Source organism: Rhodamnia argentea, chromosome 11 (genome assembly GCF_020921035.1).
Source record: "Rhodamnia argentea isolate NSW1041297 chromosome 11, ASM2092103v1, whole genome shotgun sequence".
Taxonomy (NCBI): domain Eukaryota; kingdom Viridiplantae; phylum Streptophyta; class Magnoliopsida; order Myrtales; family Myrtaceae; genus Rhodamnia; species Rhodamnia argentea.
The window spans coordinates 4421011-4448256 of record NC_063160.1 but is presented as its reverse complement, the minus strand read 5'-3'; the positions used below and the strand labels follow the sequence as shown (position 1 = coordinate 4448256).

General features: G+C 41.6%; 3 protein-coding genes across 4 annotated transcripts; 2 read left to right on the top strand and 1 right to left on the bottom strand.

The window, feature by feature from the left end:
- The first annotated feature begins 2696 nt into the window (after positions 1-2696).
- LOC115739406 (receptor-like cytosolic serine/threonine-protein kinase RBK1) lies at positions 2697-25963 on the top strand. 2 transcript variants are annotated; one of them, XM_030672479.2, is made up of 9 exons: positions 2697-2881; positions 3222-3659; positions 4712-4969; positions 5093-5247; positions 5313-5392; positions 5468-5603; positions 5879-6028; positions 6247-6594; positions 25915-25963. In XM_030672479.2, the coding sequence occupies exons 1-8, from the start codon at positions 2785-2787 to the stop codon at positions 6403-6405; spliced, it is 1473 nt and encodes a 490-aa protein (XP_030528339.1). In that variant the 5' UTR covers positions 2697-2784; the 3' UTR covers positions 6406-6594; positions 25915-25963. The 2 variants fall into 2 exon arrangements, with proteins under 2 accessions (XP_030528339.1, XP_030528338.1); XM_030672478.2 differs by having other exon boundaries at positions 3216-3659.
- LOC115739407 lies at positions 7945-8943 on the top strand. The gene has a single exon (XM_030672482.2). The coding sequence runs from the start codon at positions 8172-8174 to the stop codon at positions 8832-8834; it is 663 nt and encodes a 220-aa protein (XP_030528342.1). The 5' UTR covers positions 7945-8171; the 3' UTR covers positions 8835-8943.
- LOC115739448 (AP2-like ethylene-responsive transcription factor AIL6) lies at positions 20811-25919 on the bottom strand. The gene is made up of 9 exons (XM_030672548.2): positions 25248-25919; positions 24544-25132; positions 24195-24277; positions 22614-22622; positions 22424-22512; positions 22194-22267; positions 22031-22081; positions 21836-21912; positions 20811-21379 (listed from the first exon to the last, which is right to left on the bottom strand). The coding sequence occupies exons 1-9, from the start codon at positions 25411-25413 to the stop codon at positions 20940-20942; spliced, it is 1578 nt and encodes a 525-aa protein (XP_030528408.1). The 5' UTR covers positions 25414-25919; the 3' UTR covers positions 20811-20939.
- Positions 25964-27246: the final 1283 nt, after the last annotated feature.

Sequence of the window (27246 nt, the reverse complement as noted above, 5' to 3'; positions counted from 1 at the left end):
GGGATTGCTAGTGGTCTCCATACTTATTCTCCAAAAATTAAAAATGTCCTTTGGTTTATTTATTTTTCAAAACCGTCCCTCTAGCTTTTGAATTGTTTTGCGTCGGTCATTTGGTTATACTTTTCCTCTTACTGATCAATTTTAGCTGATATTGACTGTGGGATTATTGAGCTGGACGTCAAATTACATGTGTCGTGCTATGATTCGTTCAATATTATGACGTGGCGCCAAATAGGGTTCATATCAAGCTCTTTTTTTTTTTGGCAAAGTAACATTTCATTCATATCCTCAGAAATACAAGAGAGAAACAACAATCCAACTGTAAATCAAGACAAATCCCAAATAATTTCAAAATAAAGCAAGTTATAGATATAATATGACTGAATCTATTCTCAGAAATGAGCATGCATTAAGTTCTTCGACTGTAGGTACGCTTTGCCATTCAGCGATGCACGCGTAATTTCAGCGTTCCCAACACCATTGCAGTTCGTAATAAAAAGGCTGAACGAATGCAAATTTGACACTTATGAGACAAAACTTTCACGAAACTCTTCCGATCTCCTTCAAAACTAAACTTGTACACCGAAAGTATCAAAATGGGTTGAAAACCCGCTTTTAACCCATATTCTATGTAATGGGTGATAAACGTGTTAGTCAAGTGCTAATAAATGGATTGTTATTAAGTTTGAGTTGTAAGCATAATTGTATGGGGGCTATAAATGGGTTTGCCTTTCAATCCATTTTCAACTCTTTTAGCTTATCAATGTTATTAGTTGAGTCAAGCCATTCATAGTATGTCATCCTTTTGAATACCTTTTATAATTTTTTATTTTTCTTTTTATCTTTTCTTTTTCCCGAAAGGTCGCTGGCTGGTCCCTTACCTAGGCTTGGCAAAGGTCACGAAGCCCTCGCTTAGACCTAGCGAGGGTCATGGCCCTCATCCGGGCACCGCCCGGGTGACCCGACCCATTGCTGGTAAGGGCTTCGCAGCCCTCGTCTAGACCTAGCAAGGGCTTCGCGGCCCTCGCCCGTGACCGAGGAGGGTCGGCCAGTGAACCTCATCGGTCTTCAAAGAAAAAAACAAAAAATTAAAAAATAAATTTTTAAAAAATTATAAAAATTGTCCAATGTTAGTAATATATTATTTGAAAGTACTTGTAAGAAATAAAATTTCTTATGGAAATGTTTTAGCAATATAGGTCGGGTCAAGTATGGGTCGAAATTTTTTTACTATATATAAATGAATCATAAACGAGTTAATGAGTTAATTTGAATCGAATCATTTATGACATGATCCAAACCCAACCCGACCCGACCCATCCGTTTGACAGGTTTAGTGTACACCTCAATAAAAGTGAAATGCCGAAATCATACACACAAAAATCCTCAAATCTAAACTACATCAGAGTAGAAACCTTCTCGAAATAAGAGAGAGAAGATTCCATATTTAGACTACATCGGAAGAGAAGAGCTCATCGAAACGAGAGGAAAGCAAAAAAGAAAAATTGAGAAAATAGGTAGGGGAGGGAGAGATCTAGCTCAAGCCCTCCCCTCTATGGAAATTGAAGAAGACGGCTATGTGAAGATGAGAGACATGAAATAACCCTAACAAGAAGGGAAAAATAAAATGTCAAGCAACTTAAAAGCTAAAGAAAAAAAGAATTGAGAGAGAGAGAGAGATCTCGAGAAGCAAGGATCTCGAGCTTGTGGTCATCATGGCCGTGAGATGTGGCGCGTGTAGATCTCAAGCTTAGCAGAGAGAGTTGAAGTCAAAGTCCGACCCCGTTAACATATCCGGTTGTACATATCTTCAACCAAAAGCTTAAATTAATAAGTTGTCAGCCAATTAGAATATATTAACTACTCCAAACTACAATAATTCTCCGATGTGGGAACCTTCTTTTTATCACAACTCACACATTGTATTTTAACAACTTGAACTCCATGCTTACGACCATATCCGCAAAATTTGGAGCTCGTTAGATCTAGAGCTTGTTGCCGTTTGCTGTTGGATCTGATGGGAGGGTATAAATGAATCATAATTTTTGCATTGTCATCACTGGGTATGGCAAAAAATTAAGCGAATCATAGTTGCAATAGAAGAGAGAGAGAGAGAGAGAGAGAGAGAGAGAGAGAGAGAGCATTTGAAAATGTCGAATAAACACCGTTTGCGTCATGACCTCATGGTGCGGAACATAATCATGACCATGTCGAAGTTCTCGCATTTTGAAGAGCTAAACACCATTTGAAAAGCTCTAGCCTCTTGTAAAGACGTTCAAATTCTACAAGTACAGTTCCAATGTTACTTAGAAAAAGGTCAACCCTCCGATGCATCGTTTGATCAAAATTTGTCATCTTTTCCATTAATTAATTAGCGATGCGACATGTCAATAATAAATTTCCATACATACGATTTTTGTCTTTTATTTCGCTTTTCTGTCGACTCGGTGTGTCTTTTCTTTTTCCCTTTTTTTTTTCCATTCCCAAACATGGGAAAATGCATTCTTTGCCCATTTTCTTTCCTTATCATACAGATTAAATTCATCCGGACCGTTGATTATTCTGGCCCGCAAAGATGCTAACATAATTAATAGTTTAGATGGTATTAATCTTGCAATAACCTTAGCCAAAACAAGCAAAGAATCCCTGTCTACAATCTATCCCGCCCTTCCGGCGGAACCAAAATAAATACCAGCAGAGCGAGAGAAGCCCCTCTCTCTCTCTCTCTCTCTCTCTCTCTGCACAACTTCCATTGAGGAAAAGTTGAAGAAAGGTCTGTCTTTTATGGCTTCTCAGTCGCGCCTGCATACTTGTGTCCAATTTGACAAGCTTTTTCCGCCAATGGCAGTCGTCCAGAAAAGCGACGTGACGCTCGAGGAAGGTAAATCTTCGACGTATGATTAAAAAGTTTCGATTTTTAGGACAGCAGTAGGCAAAGGTTCGATGTTTTCCCTTTGGGGGGAGTGGTCCTCCTTTTCTTTGGTTTCCGCAATTGATCGGTTCCGATTTCCATTTCCTTTTCCCTTTTTGGGGGACTGTGCGCGTCCGTCTCTCTCCTTTCTCAAGCTGGACTGTTCATGCCCTCGCTGGTTAAATACGTTGAAAACACGAGGCGCCCACCCATTTCCGGTTGCTCTGTTTTTTTTTTCCTCATGGCGGCGAAACAGAGTGCTGAACTAGATTGACGCTCCGATTTTCTCATCTCGTCATCGTAGGAACAGGAGGAACCCAGGGAAGATCGGAGAACGATGTGAAGGAAGAGGACAACGCGGAAGAAGAAGAAGAAGGCCAAGCGTCGTCCTCGCCGAGAGGGGTGTTGGAGATCCCCATCGCCGGTTCAGAGTCCGACCACAGTGTCAGCAGCACCTGCAGCTCGTCCCCGAGGGAGAACCGGAATCGTGGGTCGGCGTCCAATTGGAAGAAGGTCATGGACGCGTTGAGGCAGATGAAATCTACGAGGTCGTCGCCGCCGCCGCCGCCTCTAGTAGCGGGGAGCGGCCGCGTCTCGAAGCGGGAGGCGAAGAGGCTGGCGAGGATTCGGAGCGCCGACGACGAGCGTGGAGCGGCAGGCGGCGGCGGGGGCCCGCGGACCCGAAAGCCGGCGTGGAGGAACTTCGACTATTCGGAACTCGCAGCCGCCACAAACGATTTTAGCCCTGGTAAATGCTTGTCTGAACCAACCCCAAATTTTTTATTTTATTATTATTTTTGTGGGTTTTAAATTAATACATATAAATCAAATAATATAAATATGTTTTTTATATATATAGTAAGAAATCATCAAATATTCAGACGTAAAATTAATCAATTTACTCAATTAATTTCCTTTTCTAAAATAAAAGGAAAATCCGTTGGCCACCGCAAATTGCGGAGCAGTCCCCGCCTTTATGATTGTTCTTTGCTTTTCCTTGTGACAAAGAGCATGCTTCAAATTATGAATATTCTTTTCCTCGTGAGCGTGCTCAGAGTAAAGTTACGGATATGACACTAAAAAGGTGCCACGTGGAGGATTCAGTCTAATTTAATTTGCTCCGACAGGTTTAATTCGCGGAACCTAGGTTGACCCCATTTAAATTCGGTCAATCGCGTTATATTTTGTGGAGGCGAGAAATCCAAATAATGTCTGTAATTAAAGATGGAGGCAATCATTTAATAAGTGAAGATTGCTGATGAATCTTTCGATGTTTAAATCGTCAGTTATCTTAAGAAATTACGTATCGAAAATCGTAAATATTATTTATTCGATTGCTTGATGAATCTAGGTCAATAATTAATTAAATGGGTACCAAAAAAATATTGCTTGCGAGTGTGACTATTAACTACTTAGCGGACTAGAGTGCATCATCCCTTTAACTTTGACTTTGACATTTGAAAAGGATTAAGCGCAAACCAAGTAAAAGAGCGCGATTTAGGAGAAGAAAAGTCTGCTAACGACATGCCGACCAGTAGGCAAAAGAAAGATGTTTTCGCCTTTTGCTTAGTTCAGGACTGTTTGTCGACCGCACCATGCCTTAGTGGTTTGCTCTTGTTACTTCACATTTCACGGTTTTGTTATCCGGATTGACGTCGGAACTCGATGATGATCGACTAACAGATCACGATTTTAAGATGGGAAACCTGTTTTCTCATGCGCTGTTGTCAATGAGTTCTTGTCTGTTTTGTTCGCCCTGCCTGACCGAATAATATGCGGCTTTTTGTGGCCGGTTTGTAGAGAACTTGATTGGGAAAGGCGGTCACGCGGAGGTGTACAGAGGTCGGCTCTCCGACGGCCAAGTGGTGGCCGTGAAGAAGCTGGGGAAAAAGGAGAAGGAGGAAGTGGATAGGATCGGCGACTTCCTATCGGAGCTCGGGATTGTAGCGCACATTGATCATCCGAACACGGCACGGCTGATCGGGTTCTGCATCGAGGGCGGGTTGTACTTTGTCCTCCGGTTCTCTCCAAATGGCAGCCTCGCTTCGCTTCTGCATGGTGATGTTGAAATCCTCTACTCTAATCCACCTTCATAGTAGGCGGTTTACTGGGTTCTTTTTTGGCAAAGGATCATACCTTTTCATTGAATTGTGACTCATTTTTGGATGATCATGGTTGCAGGTTCGACGGGGATCATGGATTGGACGACCAGGTTCAAGGTGGCGGTCGGCGTTGCAGAAGGGCTGCAGTATCTCCACCATCATTGCCCGAGGCGCATCATTCACCGAGACATCAAAGCCTCTAACATATTGCTGGACGAAGATTACGAGGCTCAGGTAACTACTATGCGATCATTATTCGAATGAGCTGGATGTGCAAATGTTGATTCTTTGATCTGCAGATTTCTGATTTCGGGTTGGCGAAGTGGCTTCCGGAGAACTGGGTCAATCACGTCGTCTTTCCTGTTGAAGGCACAATTGGGTTAGTAGTTAGTACTCACATAGCCCTTGTTGGGAACTACTTGTTCTGATACTGATACGATCATTGGTCCTTCAGGTACCTCGCTCCCGAGTACTTCATGCATGGAATTGTTGATGAGAAGACCGACGTCTTCGCCTTTGGGGTTTTGTTGCTCGAGCTCACGACAGGTCGCCGTGCTGTTGATTCGTGCCGGCAAAGCCTCGTGATGTGGGTACGGATTGGTCCTCTCCCTCCCAAGATTGTGATGTTGCAAACTAAATATGCAAATAGATCTTGATTTTTGACCTTCCAATCTGATCGAGTTCGATTTGTTCGAATTGTCTTCAGTAGCAATAATCAATATGTCCTGTCATATGGCGGCTGACATGTTACGTAACTTAGCAAAATAAAGCTCTGCGATTCTTGCATCTTAAGGGATTAGGAGGCAAATGGAAGTGCTCGGCGAGGTCTGCGTTGATAATCTTGATCTTCTGATTGATTCTGCAGGCAAAGCCACTGTTGGACGCAAATAACGTGGAGGACTTGGTTGATCCTCGACTAGGAGAAGCATATGATGACATTGAAATGAAGAGGGCGATGTCGATAGCTTCGATGTGCATCCACCATCTCTCCACGATGCGACCGAACATGAATCAGGTATTGTCCTGTGAAATCCGACGAACTTAGTTCCCAATTAAGAAGTCTCATTTCGTGGCACTTTTTTTGGTGGAGATCTTCATGACAGAGTTCGTTTTCTTAGTAGACAATCTTGCAGGATATCTTCAGCCGTGACCGCCTTTCGCTTAGCTATACAATGTGAATTTTGAGGTGGGCTCTGCGTGCTGATGCAACTCCCATGATCTTTATCTTTGCAGGTCGTGAAGATTCTGACTGGCGAAGATGGAGTCGCAGAGTGGAGACGCAAGTCGGTTTCAGGCAGGATGCTCCTTCTCAGTGCTTGTGATGCAGAGGACTACAGTTGCTCGACCTACCTCGACGACCTCAATCGCCACATGCAGCTAGTACTGGAGTGAACGCCGCCCGTACCGCTGCCGTCGCTCCTGGTCGCGATGGCCTCTTGTCCAAAGGGGGGGACAAATTTCTCAGAGGAACACTATGCAATGATCTGGCAATTTATGGTCAGAACAAAGGAGATTCCACCTGCTGCTCCTTTTTTACTTCAGGCTTTGTAGTAATAGGACTATTACTCTATTGGTATTAAGGTAGCTTGAAACATGATTTACCAATGGAGAGAGAGAGATTGGGGTGCAATTTAGTATAAATTGCTGGACAGCCTGCATAAGCTGCATCAGTGCTGTGGAAATGATCGCATACATGCAGAAACAGTTATCGTTTAGAAAAAGGATAGTGACACAAATAGTCTCTAAACTTTGACTCAATGTACAATATAGTCGCTTAACTTTTAATTTGACCAATATAGTCCATAAAGTTTAACTCAATGTGCAATGTGGTCCATGAATTTTTAATTTGATCAATATGGTTTCTGAACTTTTGAAACATGTTCAACTTAATCCCTAAACTATAGGAAGATATTCAATATAGTCTTTTCATTAATTCAAGTTCAGGAACTAAGTTAAACATCTTCCAAAAGTTCACGTACTATATTGGTCAAATTAAAAATTCAGAGATCACATTGCACATTGGATTAAACTTTAGGGACCATATTGGTCAAATTAAAAGTTCAGGAGCCATGCACATTGGGTCAAAGTTCCATTCGAGTCATTTTGCCTGTAGAGAATAGAAGAGTTGCGAAGCATATGAATAGTGGTTCAACCTACTCGGTTGGCCTGCTCCGATCTTCCAACTCTAACAGCACAAACGAAGGTCGCGATCCTTGAGATGTCACAACATCTAAAAATGGTTCCATCTAGGGGTGAGAAATGATAGACCGATAGGGAACCGCCCACCCAGGCTAACGGGTTTGGTCCGATTATGAAGGTTCACAATCGCCCTAAATCGCACGCCCTTGACGCCTCTCACCGTCATGTATGTCGCCGGGCCGAGCTCGAGGACATTCCCGACGGTGTGGTCGAGCCTCCGAATTGCAAAGTCTAGCAGGAAGGAGGAGACCTCATCCATCGGCTCGAATGGAGGCAGGAATCAGGAATCCGGACGGGAGTTGTCACAATTGGAGGCCAAGGTCTGACCTTCTCGCTCTCAATCTCAGCCTCTCCTCCTATCGCTCGACGCTCTCACGCCTCACAAGAACTTTTCATTTTACCGATTTCATCGCGGACCGGTGGTTCGATCCGGTTTAAGGGACCTCCAGTCCAATCACCAGTTCTGGAAATTGAGAACCAGGCCGCAAATAACTGTTTGATATTCAAATCTAACGAGCAGTCATTCATTCTACCATCTGCAATCGCGGAGCTCTGTAAAGACAATTCCTCAAATTCTCATTTCTGCTTCAGCAGCAGCCTGTTATCCTCTGTTGTCTACCCAAATAAGGTAAACCGTTCCGATCTTCTCCGGTCCGTTTTCAAATGGATTCCCAACGCCTGAGACCAGCTGAGAATTTCTAATTCGGATCCAAATCCGAATCCGAATTCATGACCAGATTGGAATGGGCCGGGGCTATTCGTAAGCCCATTCTCTGCTGCGTCGATGCATAGGGGCCCTAAGCCCGCTGAATCTTCACAGCAGAGCGCGCGTGGACACATCACATCTTCGAGATTAGATTCCATCGCCACTGCTTCAAATTGAAGGGTCCGAATTCCGATTCGGATTCGGGGAAATTGAGGAAGTTCTCTCCAAAGTTTTCGGAAGAAACGAAGCTGCAATGCCCACTGAAGTTCTCGTCCAATTCGCCATCCTTGTCTTATCCCTCGCCATGCTGTTGTTCGCCGTCCGGCTACTCTCCGCCCGACCGTCCACCAAGCTCCGGACCAAGACCCGATCCCCCGCCGCCGCCCAGTCCAACCGCCACTTCCTCCGCGCGTCGAACCTCCTCGTCCGGGCCCGATCCTCCCCTACCCACCACAGCCGCCGCGCCCAGGCCCCGACCCTCGCCAGGGCTGCCCTCGCGGAGGCCGAGGCCGCGATCTCGCAGTCCCCGAAGGACGCGGCCCCGCACGTCGTCAAGGCCATGGCCCTGGACTCGCTCGGCCGCCGGAGCTCCGCGATGAGGTCGCTGGATCTGGCGCTGTCGGCGCCGCGGGCGAGGTCGCTGTCGGGGAGGGAGAGGGCGGAGGCGCTGGCGAAGAGGGCGGAGCTGAAGCTGGGGATGGGGGGGAGGAGGAGGAGGGCGGAGTCGGCGGTGGAGGACGCGAGGGAGGCGGTGAGGGTGGGGCCGGGGGAGTCGGCGGCGTGGCGGGTGCTGGGGGAGTGCTGCGAGAGGAAGGGGCTGAGGGAGGAGGCGAGGAGGGCGTTCGAGGAGGCGCTGAGGATCGAGCCCGGGTGCGATCCGGCTCGTCACGGGTTGGACCGGTTAGGCTCTTCATGAATTTTTTTTTTTTTTGTTTAGTCTTGTAACCGGATTGTAAAGTTCAGGGTTTAAGTAACCAAAAGCATTTGTAATCAGCCAATTTGAGAGCCAAAGAAAAAAATTTGCAAAATGAGTAAATATTAATGACAAAATTTGTTTGTGTTTTCATATACTATATACCATTATTACACCAAAAAATGATTAGTGTGACGCAATCTTCCAACCCAAATTATCAAGCTAGAGCAAGAACTGCCCATCATACCAACCTCCTGCTCCTCACTCACAAACTACTGTCTCAAGGTTTCCGGTCTGATTCGATCCCACTCAGAAATCAAGAACCGGATATCACCTAGTCTTGAAATCGGATCGGTCTGGTCCAATTCGCGGATGGGACAGTGAAACCGGTCGCATGCTCTGTTTTTTAATTATTATTATTATTTGCCAAACACAAGGTCAACCCTCCTTTTAGTTTTGGGGGTTAAGTGACAGTGTAGGTCATAAAATACTAGAGGGGTCAACGTGCAAAAGTAAGTTTGGGCCTCTGCAGAAGGGCAGGCTCCTTTGCGGGGAGATCGGCTTCCACCTCAAGAGTTCTGAGGGATTTTAGAGATGGGGGACGCTGGGACCGCCGCGGGGGGTGGGGGGCGACGGGGCGGCGGAGATCGGAGAGGGAAGACTGGAGAGAGGGAAAGGCATGACTCGTGAAAGGGAAAGGAAAGGAAACTGGAAAGAGTGTGAAGAGCATCAGCGTTTCTTTCTTTAAGAATTTTGAGAAATTAAAAAAATAATAATTAATAATAAATAGTCTGGTCCGTGCGGTTCAGGTCGGCGATATCACCTCTAGAACCAGGAACCAAATCGAAAATCACCGATTCCCAAAAAAAAAAAAAATGGACTGGTACTCCCGGAATAGGTCCGGTCCGGAAGGTTCCCAGTCCGAGTGGTTCCGATTGCTCACCCCTAACCCAGACTCATTGCTTAGATCAAGGTTCCCATGGATCCGGGCCATTATAGCCATTAATCATGTTTTTCCGCTCCTTTTTCACCATTAGTGTTCCAACCTATTACCACGCCATGACAAATTGATAATCCCGATGAAATTTTGGACGCTCCTACTAAAATTAAATCCACAAATTGTTCGTTAAATATAGAAAAACCCTAGATTTGGAGTGGGATATCTTATATTTAAGTAGCACCGACACCGACACGAGACACGACACAACACGCCGACACGTCATCTCTAAAAAATAGAAAATTCTGACATGTTGAGATACGTTGTATATTAAATATATATTTTTATATATACATGATAAATTGATATTTTTATGATTATTTCAATCAAATTAATTTGAATCAAATTCATACATGGTTTGTTTTAAATTATTTTCAAATATAATATATTGTATACTTCACATGGAAATTACTTGGGTTGAAGGGATCAAAATTTAATTAGTTCGTCATAATTATGGGGACCTAAACTAAATCCAAAAATAAAAAATAAAAAATAAAAAAAGAAGAAGAAGAAGAAGAGAAAAACCAAATAAGATGGAAATCGAATCCACACCGTCCATCAGGAAATGCTAGGGTTACACTGGCTTCTCTTGCTTTATAAATCATCTTATCCACTTCAACACTCCTCATGCCTCCTTTATTTGTTTCTCCCTCAATACCATCGCCCTCGACTCCGCCTTTCCGGAGCTCTCTGCCTTCATCGCTCCTCCCCACCACCATTGCCTCGGATCTGGTCTAGCGCTCCGCCGTTACCGTCCTCGCAGTGCCTAACGCCTACCTCACCTCGGATCTGGTCCGTTTAGAAACATGGGTTGTTTCTATGGTTGCAAATGCAACTTAATTTTGTTTTTTTTTTTTTAAAGGACGCCGCATGTCCAACAGTCTTGTCGACGGCGTGTCCGGCACGTTGACCGTGTGTTGGATTCTCAACACACGCTGACCATGTGTTGGATTCTCAACACACGCTGACCGCGTGTGATACGCGTGTTGGTGTCCGACATGCATCTAACATCGACACGGCAACCTCCTCGACGTGTCCGTACTTATTAAGGTTCTCATGTCCAACACAAGATCAACATTTACCTTTTTAGCAAAATATATTACTCTCCATAATTATGTAAAACAAGAAGCTGATTATAGTTTTAGAGTTCTAAAGCCCACAAAAAAGAACATATTTATTTACGCAAAAAATCCTCCGCATGTTGCTCTTACCTTAATCGCCGCTAGCTGAAAAATTGAAAATAAATAAGATAAATTGTACGAGGAAATCACAACTTGGTGAGTAATACATATTTCAAATAAACAGATTGAACATCCACATTTGAAAAACGGTACTAGAAACACAAAACCAGTCTATAATAGACAAACAACAGTAAAAAATGAGTTTTATCACTTCAAGTATTGATCAATCTAGTGCCCTTTATGAAACTACGGAGACACTCGTGTCAACGGTTCGGTTCGGTTCGATTCGGATTTTGAGGAAATGCTTTCCTTGTTTAGCATCTATTAATAGCCGATGACCTTTGGAGCTAATTCTAGGAGAGTATACATTGCACTCAAAGCGGACTTTCTTGCAAAAAGGGTAATATTATCCAAAATAATCTAAATTTATTTCACTTTTACAAATTCAGACTTAAATTTTTTTAATTTTGCTAATCAGTCATGAACAATTTCACGTTTAATCAATTAAGTCCATCCGGGCAATTTTGGCCGGAAATTACTAATGCCACGCCAATCGTTTTAAGTGGAATGGCCAACGCCGACTTGGACTATTTCTGATAATATTTTTATTATTTTTTTAATTATTTATTTATTTATTTTCCTTGTAACTTTTTTTTTCCTTTTTTTTCCCTCCACCGACCATCATCGAGCCTTGTTAATGGCTGGCGAAGGTCACTAGCCCTAGGCGAGGGACGTCGGGCCCTAAGCTCTCATGGTTGCCCTCGTTTGATCCGGTAAAGGGCTGCCCTTGGCCCGATAATGGCCAACAGAGGGAAAAAGAAAAGGAAAAAAAAAGTAAAAAGTAAAAAAGGAAGATAAAATAAAAATAAAAAGGAAAAATATTGATAAAAATTTCATAAAATATTGAAATATTATTACATTTTTGTTCACGTCAGCGGACGTCCACGTCAGGTATTTTTGGTCAAAATTAGTCGGATAGACTCAATTGGCAAAACGTGAAGTTTTTTTGTAATGAATTGATAAAATTAAAAGGTCAAGGACTGAATTAGCAAAAGTACAATAGGTTTAAAACTTTCTAAATAATTTTTCTTGCGGAAGAGAACACGTCGAAGAGTTTCACTTATCATTACTGGTGCAGTGATGGTCCATGTTCATTCTGCGAAAATTCTTCAATAATTATCAAACTTTCCGAACGGGATACTTCTATTGGCCAAGAGATTTCCTGCTCGGATGGTCAGCATTGTAGGGGAAACAGGGCTCGTCGCAGCACGCCGGCCTACGGAAACTCTCAAATTTCGGGTAATAAGTAGCATTCTTCCACAATGTTTATCGCATAGGAAAAAAAGCAAAAAAAAAACTAACAGCGATCCGAAATTCGGCTCGAATCGAACCGAACCGAACTGTCAAACTATCCAAATTTCTTTATTTACTACCCAAATCCAAAAAGACTCGAAATTTTTGAATCGGTTCGGTTCGATTTGGGTACTTTGACACCCCTACGCTTAACGCCACGTGACAAAACTTACCAAGTTTTTTTACCTGGTGTAACTTGTAAGAGTAATGTGACCCACATGATATTATTATTGATGATTTAATAATTAATTAATGCTAAAGACCGTTGGCTATGAAAGGGTGCAATTAAGTGTTTTGATGGAAGGCACCTCTTGAAGAGGCACCTTTTGGATAACGTTTCAAGTTTAAATTGAATCTGGTCCTCTCTCCAACCTATCAAAAAACAGATATAACATAAAAGGAACGTCAATTTGTGCTTTCTATCCTTCATCACATAGTTAACGTAAAGTACAGAGAGTTAAGGGAGAGAAATCAGATTCTCCATCGTCTTTGTCTTCTATATCAATCGTTCTTGAGGAATCGCTATGAACAAAGGTACGACTTCATTCTTATTTCTTATTGTGAGAATCATGAAGATCGAAGATCCGTCTATGATTGAATTTCCGCATGAAGTTTATGTTCAATCGCTTATAGTTGGTATCGGAGCGATGATTTAGGATTTCATGATTTTCCGATTATATGAGATATGTATATATGCGTATGGATAAAGGCTCGATGAATTTTCGTGGTTTTGATAAAATTGAGGGGCATGATGGATTTGCGTTGGCATTTTTACTTATGGATTGATTTTTGGGGTTTTTGGACGTTTTGCAATATTGGGCAATTTTCGGATCTTGAAAGAAAATGCCAATTCCGGCCAAATTCCGATCACCCACCACCCGAAATTTATATAGTAGGGTCACATCGCCATGCGCAACAAAAACCCTAACTTTGTTTGGCGTTATGGTGATTGCCGGAGGCGAATTAAGTGGATGAAGATGTGGTGGTTGGGGTTTTGCGTTCAAGGAATTTTGTCCGATTGTGACAAATTTATTGACCATTTTCGCCAATTCAAGGACCTGTGTGTTCGTGTCGAAGTAGTCTCCAAAACCCTCAAATTATTTTGGTTGAATGTGGGCTGTCGGAGGAGACCTAGGCGACGAAAGATCCGGTCGAGCGCGAAAAATCGCAAGAAGACCAAAAATGGTCACTATTTGCGTGAAGAAAAGTGGGGCGCGTGTTCCACACGCACGTGGGTGGGTTACACGCGCCCCACGGCCTCTGGCGCGTGCTGGACACGAGCTTGCGCGTGCTTGGCACACGCCCAGACAAAATTACAGTTTTGCCATTTTGTCATTTTCTGTTGTTTTGTCTTTTTCCCAATTTTGTCTTTTTCCGAAAAGTTACTATTTTGTCCCTATTTTGTCTTTTTGCGACGAAAATCACTATATTGACCTTGACACGTAAATTTACTATTTTACCCTTAAATGCTGAATTTACGATTTTACCCTTGGGCACATGAATTTAATAAAACTTGAAAATTAAGTAGTTTGTTAGTCACCAAAGTCCCTGAACCTTAAGTTTCTTGAGTTTTTAAATTCATATTTATTTTATTTAATTATCCATGATTATTTGATGTTATGATAAAAAAAAAAATTGATATGTTAAATATCTTTATGATTATCATGGATATATTGAAGTTCATTTATTATAAGAACTTCAAGATTAACCCAAAGTTTAATTAATTTCTTATAATTCATGAACGTAATGGTTGGTAATTCAAATGTCTTATTATATTTATTTGTATATCCAAAGATAGCAAATAAATTTTAACGAGATATATTCGTCATTGCCAAATAAAAGTTATTAGCATCATTATGGTTAGTATGTTTGTGTATCGTAGGATCTCACAAAGGAGAATTACAATATACATGTATTGTTTTAATTTGAATCTAATAATATGATATTCTCAAAGCATTAATGTATGAGTATTTCTTGCATATTTGCAATATCTGTACCTGTTTCTCTACATTCGCACGCTTCGTCTGTTCCATTATTCAATGGAATGAATTTCTCTGATCGGAGTGAACAAGTCCAATTTCACTTAGGTGTTTTGGATCTTGATTTAGCACTTCAAGTTGAGAAACCAATTGCTATTACCGATGAAAGTAGCGATGATGAAATATCTTTCCATCGAACTTGGAAAAGATCGAACAAACTAAGCTTGATGTTCGTGCGAATGACAGTGGCAAACAACTTAAAGACTTCTCTTTCCAAAATTGACAACGCTAAGGAATTTATGAAATTTGTGAAAGAGCGTTCTCAAACCGCTAACAAGTCATTTGTTGGTACACCGATGAGCACTTTGACCACCATGAAATATGATAGTTCACGTACCATGCATGAGCATGTACTTGAGATGACGAACTTAGCAAAGAAGTTAAGGACTTTGGGAATAAACGTGGATCAGTATTTTTTAGTACAGTTCATTCTTAATTCCTTGCCTCATGAGCAATATGGGTCATTTCGGATGAATTACAACACTATAAAAGATAAATGGAATGTAAATGAATTGGCTAGTATGCTTGTTCAAGAGGAAATAAGGATAAAGAATCAAAATGCTCATTCAGTTCATTTCTTAAGTCATCAAGAGCTTGAAAAGAATTCCAAATGAGAAAGGTGAGAAAGGTAGAAAAAGCAAGAAGAAAAGATTACGCATCCCGAATGACTCTTCTAAGGCTTCTCAAATCCACAAGAAAGAACACAATCTTATTAAGTGTCACTTTTATAATAAAATTGGACACTTGAAGAAAAATTGTCCGAAACATAAAACTTGGTTCAAAAAGAAAGGTAAACATTGTGCTTTAGTATGTTTTGAATCAAACTTTACTGAAGTTCCTCATAATACTTGGTGGATTGATTCGGGTGCTATCACCCATGTTTCCAATACGATGAAGGGATTCCTTACGATCCAAACCCTAAAGCCAAATGAGAACCGTGTGTACACGGGAAACAAAAATAAAGCTCTAGTTGAAGGCATTAACATTTATCGTTAGTCTTAGATACTTGACATTATTTGGATTTGTTTCGAATCCTTTATGTACCTACGTTATCCCGCAATTTAGTCTCTTTGTCAAAACTTGATGTAGCGGGTTTTTCTTTCAAGTTTGGTTGTGGATCTTTCAGTTTATTTAAGAATGAGAATATTATTGAAACTGGAATCTTATGTGATGGTTTTTACAAGTTTAAACTTGATAATATGTTCGTTGAGACCATAATAACCTTGCATCATAATGTCGGCACTAAACGTAGTTTAGTAGATGAGAATTCTGCTTACTTGTGACATAAACGTTAAGGTCACATATCCAAAGAAAGGATGCAAAGATTAGTGAATAATGAAATTCTTCCAAATTTGGATTTTATCGATCTTGAAGTGTGTATTGATTGTATTAAAGGTAAACAAACAAAACACACTAAGAAAGGCGCCACAAGAAGCACAGAGCCTCTTGAAATTATACACATTGATATATGTGGTCCTTTTGATGTTCCATCTTTTGGTGGAGAAAGTTATTTTATCACTTTTATTGATGATTTTTCACGTTATAGTTACGTTTATCTACTACATGATAAATCTCAATCTGTGAATGCACTTGAGGTGTATATTAAAGAGGTTGAGAGACAATTATATAAAAAGGTGAAAATAGTAAGGTCGGATAGAGATGGTGAATATTATAGAAAGTATGATGAATCGGGACAATGTTCGGGTCTATTTGCTAAATTCCTTGAAAGACATGGCATTTGTGCTCAATACACAATGTCAGGTACACCACAACAAAATAGTGTAGCGAAAAGGCGTAATCGTACTCTAATGGAAATGGTTAGGAGTATGATGAGTTATTCATCTTTACCCTTATCTATGTGGATGTATACATTAAAGACTTTTGTGTACTTATTAAACAGGGTTCCTAGTAAGGCGCTTTCAAAGACTCCTTTTGAACTGTGGATGGGTAGGAAACCTAGTTTACAACACCTACATGTTTGGGATTGTCCAAATGAAGTACGTATTTACAATCCACATGAAAAGAAATTGGATTTTAGAACGACTAATGATTATTTCGTTGGTTATGCAGAAATGCTAGGTTCATTGAGAATTGTTGAATCATAGTACGAGAATTGTTGAATCTGGAAACGCTAGGTTCATTGAGAATGGCGACATCAATGGGAGTGAAAGAATGCGTGATGCTTGCATTCAAGAAGTTAGGGTGGAGGTTCCTTTATCCAAAACTTCTAAAGTTGTTCCCGATTTTATTGTTCAACCAAACAATAATCAAGGACAACAAATAAATAGTCAATCACTCCATAATGAACATGTCAACAATGAACCCACAGTAGTTGAGCCACAAGAAATAGCATTAAGAAGATCTCAAAGGGATAAGAAGTCAGCTATTTCTGATGACTATGTGGTTTATCTATAAGAGTCATAAATTGACTTAGGAATTAGTAATGATCCAGGTTCATTTTCACAAATCATGGAATATAGTGATTCTACAAAATGGTTTGATGTTATGAAAGAAAAGTTAAAATCTATGAATCGAATCAAGTCCGGGGATATTATTGAATTGCCTAAATGATGTAAAAAGGTCGACAGTAAATAGGTTTTTAAGACCAAGCGCGACTCAAAAGGTAATGTTGAACGATATAAGGCCAGACTTGTTGCTAAAGGTTTTACTCGAAAAGAAGGCATTTATTACAAGGAGACGTTTTCACTTGTCTCTAAGAAAGGCTCACTTAGAATTATTTTGGCTTTGGTAGCTCATTACGATTTATAGTTACAACAAATGGATGTGAAAACTGTCTTTTTTAATGGAAATTTAGAAGAAGAGGTTTATATGGACCAACCTGAAGGCTTTTCGGTTAAAGGAAAGGAACACATGACGTGTAAATTAAAGAAATCAATATATGGACTTAAACAAGCTTCCCGACAATGGTATCTCGAGTTCAATGATACCATAACCTCATTTGGATTGAAGGAAAACACCGTTGATCGGTGTATATATATGAAGGTTAGTGGGAGTAAGTTTATCTTTCTAGTTCCGTATGTTGATAACATTTTGCTTGTCGCTAATGATCTTAGTTTATTAAATGAAACCAAAAAATTTCTCTCTAAGAATTTTGAGATGAAAAATATGGGTAAGGCAACGTATGTGATAGGAATAGAAATATTTTGTGATAGATCACAAGGATTGTTAGGGTTGTCTCAAAAGACCTATATTAATAAAATTCTAGAGAGATTTAATATGGACAAATGCTCAGCGAGGAATAGTTCCAATTCGAAAGGGGACAAATTTAGCCTTATGCAATGTCCGAGAAGTGAATTGGAACGAGAGCAAATGAAAAGTATTCATTATGCATCTGTTGTTGGGAGTTTAATGTATGTTCAAACTTGCACCGGACCGGACATCGGTTTTACCGTCGGAATGCTAGGTAGGTATCAAAGTAATCCAGGTTTGGATCACTGGAAAGCTGCAAAGAAAGTTCTCAGATACTTGTAAGGAACGAAGAATTACATGCTCACTTATAAAAGATCCAATCATCTTGAGGTGATTGGATATTCAAATTCAGATTTAGCCAGATGCGCCGATATAAGGAATCAACGTTTGGCTATTTGTTCCTTTTGGCTGGAGGTGCAATTTCATGGAAAAGTACGAAGCGATTAGTTATTGCTGCATCCACTATGGAGGCTGAATTCATGGCATGCTTTGAGGCTATAATTCATGGATTATGGCTGCGAAACTTTATTTCGGGGCTTGTGATTGTCAACAATATTGCTAGGCCGCTGAAAATTTACTGTGATAATTCTACATCGGTTTTCTTCTCTAAGAATTACAAGTATTCTAAGGGTGCTAAACATATGTAAATCAAATACTTGTCTGTCAAAGAAGAAGTTCAAAAACAAAGAGTGTCAATTGAGCATATTAGCATCAATCTTATGATTGCGGATGCATTAACAAAAGGACTGCCGCCCAAATTATTTAATGAACATGTTGAAAGGAAGGGTATTATTGGACATCACTAATGATGTTGTATTATGACTATTTATTTTATGTATTTGACACTCTGAGCTCATTTATGTATGTTTCTGATTTATCATGTTTTCTACTTAGTATACATGATGAAAGTAGATGAATGTTTGATAGAATAGTCTCTAATAGAGACATTATAGTTGGACCATCGATATATTTCTTATTTATGAATCATGATGAGTAGAACTATAGTCGTAGTACATAGAAGGGACTGTGTCGATTAATGACACACAATCGCTATGACTCGCATTAGTCTTCTTTACTTTATTGTGGTTATTATGTGATAGCCAATTAAAGAAAGGTTTTAGCATAATATTATTATGCACATTATGGTCATTATTAAATCATGAAAGAAATATCATATGGGTCAAGTGGGAGAATGTAAGAATAATGTGACTCATGTGATATTATTATTGATGATTTAATAATTAATTAATGCTAAAATCCGTTGGTTATGAAAGGATGCAATTAAGTGCTTTGATGGAAGACACCTTGAAGAGGCACCTTTTGAATAACGTTTTAAGTTTAAATTGAATTCGGTCCTCTCTCCAACTTATCGAAAAACAGGCATAACATAAAAGGAACGTCGGTTTGTATTTTCTATCATCCATCACATAGTTAACGTAAAATACATAGGGTTAAGGGAGAGAAATCAGATTCTTCATCGTCTTTGTCTTCTGCATCAATCGTTCTTGAGGAATCGCTATGGATAAAGGTACGACTTCATTCTTATTTCTTATCATGAAAATCATGAAGATCGAAGATCCGTCTATGATTGAATTTCCGCATGAAGTTTATGTTCAATCGCTTACATAACTCTCCACCTATATCAAACACAACATCTTGAGAACAGTAAATATGCATACAACCCTTCAATGGGTTCAAATAATTGTGACGAGAGCATAAACTATTAACACAATCCTCCAGTCAGTTGCAAAACTGATTTAGGTGAGCTGACAGTTAAAAACAAAGCCTCTTTCTCTGTAATAAAAGACCCAACGCTCCTTCGACCCAAAAAATTCGTGCTGAAAGTTGACAAAACTCGTACACACTGAACACTACCGGCCGCAGTCAGCGTACAATAACTACCAAGAACTTTGGAAAAAAACTAATATCTCTTAAATGGGAAGTTCATATCACAATCCGTTAAATCCTACCAGTTCATAGGAACGTGAGCGACCTAAATTATCACTATTGGACAACTCGGACTCAACCGGAACATCGTCGGCGATGTCGTCATTGACACAATTAAGAAATTTTTACCATTCACATGTAAACGTCGTACTTCTTCGAAGTCAACCAATGTTTTCAACGGCCCACCCTCAAATTCCTCATCTCTTCTCTCTCCATTCTCTTACATCTTTACTCTCTCCACTATTTTTACCTTTGACATATCTATTTCTCTCTCTTTTCTTCTTTTCTTTTCTATCCTTTTGCAGCCAGCTGCAAAAGGAAATAAGAAGATGGGTTGAGATCTCTTGGGCCTATTTATTTTATTCTTTTTCCCAATGCCTTTTTATTACATTCTCCCTTTTTTAAAAGATTAAATTTTGTCCTCAAAATATGAACTTAAGAATAGCTTAATGCCACTAAATCATTTCTATCGACAATGCGAATAGGTTGTTTTTCATACGTTAAAATCCCTATGTAATCTAAAAAGTGTATACTCTTTTCAAACTTTGGCGTACATTTTGCAATTAAACAAAGAAAGAAAAAAGAGGAAAACAAATCAGAAGGAGAAAGAAGGGAAAAACATACTACGACAACAACAACAAGAAGGCAGCTCTCTTCACCAGTCACCACCGGCGAATGTCGCCCAGGTGGCCCTTGTGGCCACCGCAGGCAGTCTCACCAGGGTAGGCAGAGTCACTACCGCGGACTATGCAGCCGGCGGCTCCCTCCGGCACGCATACATCAGAACTGGACTTGCAAGTGTTGAGCCCGTGAAGGAAAGGAAAAAAAGAATTCCACATTTTCAACCAACTGGTTTTTAGGAGTGGGTTATGTCGGGTAACCCATGTCTTAAGGGCTCCCCACCGAATGATCCCTCATTGGAACTCTAGTCCATTTTACCTCACGGGAACTAACGGTCACGGGAAAACATGACTGATCCTTAGGGGACGAAGCAGGTTTTGGTAGAGGAGATCATATCATACAATTACAATCCACAAGCGAGCAATTGCAAAACCGAGAACGATTTTCAGCGAAAAACGTTACCGCATATATGATATCCTTGTCCCTCAATACATCTCGTCTACAAATAAAAACAGTCTAAAACTATCCATCGGAAAGCTGCTATACCATATACCCTTTCGATTTAACAAAATTATCTCCTGCCTCAAAACACCACCAAGGCCAAGAGAGAGAGGTTAGGGTGAGAAAGTCGTCACATTTTAGGTCAGCTTCTTTAAGGATGCCGCAAAGAGAGAGACAAAATAAAAAATAAAATAAAATAAGAAAAGGTTTTTTTTGCTATAGTTAGCAGATTATTACATACCTAAAAAGCTGGTCATACCTAGTAAGATTGGTGGGGCCAAATGAAGAAGTCAGCTGTTTGGGGTATTTCGGTCGCTGCTGGAGTCGGGATGGTGGAGGCGGCGGCGGCGCTGCTGCTGCCCATGTTGGGCTGTAGGTGGTGGAAGAAGTTCGGGTTGTAAAGAGCGGTTGAGTTGTCGAATGGAATGCCGCATGGAATTGTGGGGAACGGCTGAAAGGCAGAGAAACTGATGTTGCCTCCGCCGTTTCGGGGCGGCGGTTGCTGAATCATGTCGAGACACGGTTTCTGATCTGCTTCCAGGTTGAGCTTCAGGCGCTTGGCCGCTCCGCCGATCGGAAGGGTGCTGTTAGCGATAGCCTCCACATCGTAGCGGCTCATCTCGAAGTTGGTGACCGCATTGAGGCCTCTGAACTTTATGGCAGCTATGTCATATGCCTCAGCAGCTTCCTCTTCCGTAGCTGAACAAAATCATGTACATTGTCAGTGTTTGGTTAGATCCTTAGGTAGTCCTCGAGGCAAAAAAGATGAAATATAAAGTGAAATGCGAACTATAGCGACACGGTTCCAGGATATGGAGCATTGACACCAACCAGTCATGTTCTAATAAAATGTCCTCACATCCCCTAAACAAGATGGTTAATTCAGATCTTAGCCCGCATGCGAAACACGGACATAAAAATTTTCACCAAATTCAATCCAAAACTTTCGTAACTTCGAGTTCTTCGTATTTTAACTTTAACGTGATCAAAGAAGAATCGTCGGCTCCAGTCTATAAGAAAACATAGTGAACCAGACTGCCAAATAAATTCAGTTCTTTTTGGAAAGGGTGAATTAAGTTGCTCATGCTGGAGCAACACATCTAACCACAGCGCTAACAATTGAAATGGTAGTTAAGAAGTAAATGGCATACTCACCAAATGTGCCCAGGTACAAGTCTTTGTTGCCAGCGACACGACCGATCCTTGCTTGCCAACGACCCTGCTGATGGTGCCTATAACAAGAAGAAAAATGACCCCAAGCTGACTTTAGAAGCAGATATGAGAAAATATCTCTCGCCTAAAGTGAACTAATAAAAGAACTCGAGATTGAATCAAGACAATGGTCCAAACCTTGTCACGCCTCGGTAGATAGAAGCACCCCTTGAGAACCCACTGCTTTTCCTGCAAAAATTATTTGTGTTCCAGAAGAGAGCCTCCACATCAATTCGACCGCAATCATTCAACATAAAAACCAACAAGCGAACAGACAGAAGCAAAAGGCAAAACACAGTACCTCCTCAGTGAGGCAATAAATTCCTGCTTGGTCACATGCTTCATCTCCTCCAATTCCTTCGTGTAGTTCGAAACCTGAGGAAGAGAGAAAGGGAAAAAAAAAAAGTTCGAAGCCATGAAGAAGAAGCTCGATAAGCTAATGTTCTGCTTCACGTGGAAACATCACTTTCCATGCAAAAGAAAAGGTTGAAAAAGAAAACAACAATCAAACAAGAAACACATATAAATTACAGGGAAGTTGGTGGTGGCCGTGGGTCCCCAGTACTTCATAGCTGCCAAATCATAGGCCCTAGCTGCTTTGTCTTCTTTGTCATACCCACCTGATACAGAATAGAGGACTCAATTCCATTAAAGTTCGTTCCTTTATGTTGAAATTCAAAGTTCAAAACATTTTTTTTTTTGAAAAGAAATAGTTTCTTACCCAGATAAACTATGGAGGATAAGTAATAGATGAGAGACAGCCAGACAGCACATGATCAACAGCCCGCGCGTTTCATGCACAAAAGGAGCGCATTTCAAACATCAGCTCACTCAAAAGTCAAAATTTTCTGCAAGAATCCTTACCTACTTGCAAAGGAAAGACAAATAAAACAAACGAATTTTTAACAAATCATCTGTTTTTGGAACTGTCATATAATCTAAAAAGCTAAAAGGGGCAACACAGCCATCTAAATACATGTTCACACACGAGATTTTAAAGGTAACAAGTGTGCACCCATAATCTGAATGCATTCGACGAAAATCTCGCTGATTAAAGACTAGCAAACTGGAAAGTCGAAGCTTTGAATCTTTATGTTTAAGGGTGCATAAGACTAGCGTGGATAGCGCGTTAATTAAGGCCGAATTTTGCCTCAATTAAGGCCGTCAAGTAGGTGTTGTATTGTGGTAAATTACTCCATTTCGCAATCAAAGTTTATGTGAAAATCGGCAAAAACATATCAGTCTTTATGTTCATGTTTCAAGTGAAAGCATGTCAAAGTCTTTTTAGATCTTGATATATGTTCAGAGTTTTGTTCCCCTCTTGCTAAAGTCGCCTTCTGGTTCAGCAAAAGAAGATCAAGAACCCCAAAAATCCTTGCACTGTGTAAGAAATTCAAGGGCCCCCAAAAGAAGATCGAATAATGCAGCAGGAATAGGAAGTGCTATGGTCAAACCTAGACCCCCCAAAAGCTCTGATGGATGTGAAAGATGGGAAAAGCAAAAGTAGAAAAGCTTTAACACACGACTCAGAAGACATCAGGAGCCCATATCCAGACAAACTGGGGCTTCCCGTAACGTCTGGTTCAATCCGGAGTCGCGTCAAATTAAACCTCGCGCTTGAATTCCAGGGGCCCAGGTGAAGAAAAGTTAAAGAACACCAAGCAGAAAACCAAAAGCCAAAACAAATTCATCCGAAAGAGAAAACCTCCCATTAGAGAAAAAACCCAGAAATAAATTCTTGTCAGGCGTGCACAAAACGGCGGCACGTCTGATTGAAAACAGCGAAAAAAAAGGAAGAGGAAGGAAGAGGGGGAAGCAGTGACAACTCAAATCAAATAAAGGGTTTCTTGTACTAATAACGTATCTGTGCGATTTCACCTGCATCTTCATGTATTATACCACACGAGTCAATCAAATCACAGTCCCTCCTGACCCATGAAAATCTCTAACAAATTCCCCAATTTACTGAAGAACCCCTTTGAAGCTTTGAGCGCATGCAAGCTCCTATCTCTCCTATCAAAATACATATAACTTAATTACGTACCCCACCGGTACCCGATATAACTATGATGCTGTCAATCGATAAACGAGTATCCGGGCATTTAATAAGGCACATATAATGTATGAGAATTCGACTTATAAATGACATAGTGCAGTTCAGATCCGGTATCCGTTATCAAAATCTGATTGAATTTTCTCTTCTTTTTATTTCTTTTAGGAGGGGAACCTAAAACCAGTTGCGAGCATGACATAAACTCATAAATGAAGTCAAAGACATATCAGTAAAGAGGGGAGAGAGAACCTTGACGGCCTTTTCTTGCCTGGCCCTCCCTCCTACAGCTGTTGTCCCAGAGATGCGCTTCATATCTGCCCGTCCATCGGTGCCTGCACAATCATCCCCAACATTAGATTCAATTCAGATTCCAGAACCCCAGAAAAAAAAAATTAACTTTGATTCACAAAGACCTAGTCAGAACTCAGAACTCAGTCACAGTGTGCGGCTTCGTTTGTTCTTTCACTAATTTACGCATTTTCCGAAGAATTCATCGCACTCGGAACGATACCCATCACTTAATTTATGCTAATCTCGCTGAGAAAAGCGTGTGTCGGGCATTTTATCAAACACCCACAAGAGAGTATCAGCAGTTCACCTGGTGACCCCTCTGTATATCGACGTTCGCTGGCCGAACGAGTCGTTGATCTTCTTTGAGCCTTCCGAGTCGGCCACCGTCACGGCGACGGGATTCTCTGTGGGCTGAGGCTGCGAGGCGGCGGCGACAACGCCGAGCGACAGGGCGCCACCGCCCGCAGCAGCGAACCCCAGCTCGGTCCTGGCCGGCTCGGTCGAGTGGTGATTGAACTCCGCGAGGTGGGCCTGGGTCGCCCGACCCATGGAACCCGCGTCGTCGACTTCGGAGCCCGAGTTGGCGGATATCGTCTGGAACCCCGCGATCGCGTTGAGATCGTGGTGGTGGCCCTCGTCGAAGTAGTGGGTGGAGCTCCGGTCGTACATGTGGGTGGTGAGAGACGAGTCCTCGGTGGTGGAGGAGTCTCTGAGGAAGTCCTCGAGCTTCGGAGGCTCCGAGGTGATTTGGTGGTGGGTCGGGGCATATGGGTCGACGAGAAAGGTCGTGACGATGGAGGAGTCCGCCATCGTCGGTGGCTGTTGCCGGCGCTCCTTGGGCTCGGCGTCCTCTCCGACGTCGGCGAACAGGAGTTGGGGCTTCGGATTATCCCAACCTGCCCACAAAAAAAAAATCAAAAAGCCAAAAAAGGAAATCATTCTAAAATCATCGGAGAAAACAGTGAGAACATGCACAACAACTAGCCAGAGGATGCGAACAAAGATGATTACCATGAGGGGCATAAAAGCTGTCGATGAGGTAGTGAGAGGAAGAAGAAGAAGAAGAAGAAGATGAGGAGGAAGTGGCGGCCAAATCGAAAGGAGGGACGATGAGCTGAGGATTCATCTCCGCCGGAGACAGAGAGAACGATAACCAGTTTGTTGCAGGAGCCATCATACTATATTTCTCTCTCTTAATAAATTGAAACAAACCCTCGAAGCACAATCAATACGAGAGCACGCTTCGGCCCCGTTTTTCCTCAAGAAACAAACAAGGAGGTTCTGACCCAGAAAAGTCCAACATCCGCCAACGGAAAATGGCCCCGCCCACCTCGAGCTCAGCCGTTACACTCCATCGACGCGATGGCGCACGCACTCTCGATAATCACGAGGGAGAAGAGACGTAAACCCACCACCCACCCCGCCACACAGAGCTGGTTTTCCGCGAAAGGGGTCGGTGCCAATCGACGAGATATCCCTCGGGTCCTGAGAAGAGAGAGGGAAAGAGAGCTCGCTAGTGGTGGTGGCGGTGCTTTTCGTGTGGGAGTCGAGAAAGGGCGCAGCCAGTGGGCAACCGAGCTTGGTAAAGCGGAACCCGCATGCAGAGGCTCTTTAGGTGTAAGAAGAACCTCGACACTCAGAGAGAGAGAGAGAGAGCTACATGCAGATGCAGACTCAGAGAGAGAGAGAGAGAGAGAGAGAAGGTGAAGGGGATGGCCCTGTTGGGTTTATAATGGTGGGGAGAGACGAGCGGTTTCAGCTGCCAACCTGCGTGGCGAGAGCGAGAGAGGAGAAGAAGAAGAGAGAGAGAGTAGAGGAGAGAGAGAGATACAAACAAAAATGGAGTTTCGCAAGTATAAAATTACAGAGGGGAAGAGAGAGAAAGAGGGGGGGTGTGACTTTTGGCCCTGCAGAGAAGAAAACTTGTCTGAAACAAAGTCGCGAGAGTTCCGGGCTGGCGGAAATTGCAGAATTTGTTAGGGTTCGCGCCTCCTCCCATTTCCCTCCTCCTCCTTTTCCTTTCCCTTTTCTTTTTCCTTTTTTCTTTTTCGCCGAAATTTTGCCCCCCTTTTTTGGCAAAAAAAAAAAAGTTTTACTTAAACTCGGCCAAAGTTATTTTTGACAGCATGGACGGATAAGAAAGCTAGAAGGAAAATCCAATCATATTGCAAAATATAACCCCGATCAAGCCGACTGGACTCGACTCGACTCGACTCGACTTGATCCGATCGTATTTTTTTAGCTCGAATTGGAATGTTCGGTAAAGAGGGTTCCTTTAGATTTCATACAATAATGGACCGGGATCGTTTTCTTGATGCGTGCAAGAATCTATTAAAACGTCGCCGAATTGACTTCTTTCTTGCTCGGGGTTCCTTTGAGGTTGTCATATGGTAATGGACCAAGGGCAGTTTCCTCGGCGCATGCCGATAAGAATTTGATCCCGCGCGAAAATCAGGCGGAAAGCCGTCGAATTGACCTCTTTCTTGGCGTGTATGAACTGAAGTATTTTGAAAATGAAAGTTGACTGGAGAAGAGATTCTTTCCCGGCGGCGAGGAAACATTCAAGAATTTTTCTGTTCTTCCTTCAGCATAACGTAATTCGATTAAAAAAAAAAAAATTCAGAACGTCCATTTGAGCCGAAATGTTTTCTATCCTAATCCAAAAGAATTGCCTCGAAACTTTTCTTAGAGCAGATGTTGACACAAGTGCACCCGTATACGTCGAAGAAAATACCAAAAAAGTCTTAAATCTATTGCAATTGTGCCAATTCAATTTTAAATCTTTTTTTTTCTTTTGCTAATAGAGTTTTGAACCTTTTGCATTGATGTCAATTTAGTCCATCCCACCAATTTTGGTCGAAAATTGCTCACGAAAATGCCGATCGTATCACGTAGAGCGATCGATGTAGACATGAATAATTTTTAATAATGTATATTTTTATTTTTTATTTTTTTCTTTCTTTCTTTTTTCTTACCCTTCTACCTCTGCAGTCGTTGGCCTCGTCGATGG

Bases quoted from the DNA above. Each gene is read 5' to 3' on its own strand.
- LOC115739406 (XM_030672478.2), top strand. From the start codon at position 2,785: ATGGCTTCTCAGTCGCGCCTGCATACTTGTGTCCAATTTGACAAGCTT. The intron at 2,882-3,215 runs GTAAATCTTCGA...TCGTCATCGTAG, and splicing joins CGACGTGACGCTCGAGGAAG to GAACAGGAGGAACCCAGGGA. The intron at 6,029-6,246 runs GTATTGTCCTGT...TTATCTTTGCAG, and splicing joins TGCGACCGAACATGAATCAG to GTCGTGAAGATTCTGACTGG.
- LOC115739407 (XM_030672482.2), top strand. From the start codon at position 8,172: ATGCCCACTGAAGTTCTCGTCCAATTCGCCATCCTTGTCTTATCCCTC.
- LOC115739448 (XM_030672548.2), bottom strand. From the start codon at position 25,413: ATGATGGCTCCTGCAACAAACTGGTTATCGTTCTCTCTGTCTCCGGCG. The intron at 24,278-24,543 runs GTGAACTGCTGA...ATGATTGTGCAG, and splicing joins ATATACAGAGGGGTCACCAG to GCACCGATGGACGGGCAGAT. The intron at 21,913-22,030 runs GTTTGGACCATT...TTCTTGTTATAG, and splicing joins ATCTACCGAGGCGTGACAAG to GCACCATCAGCAGGGTCGTT.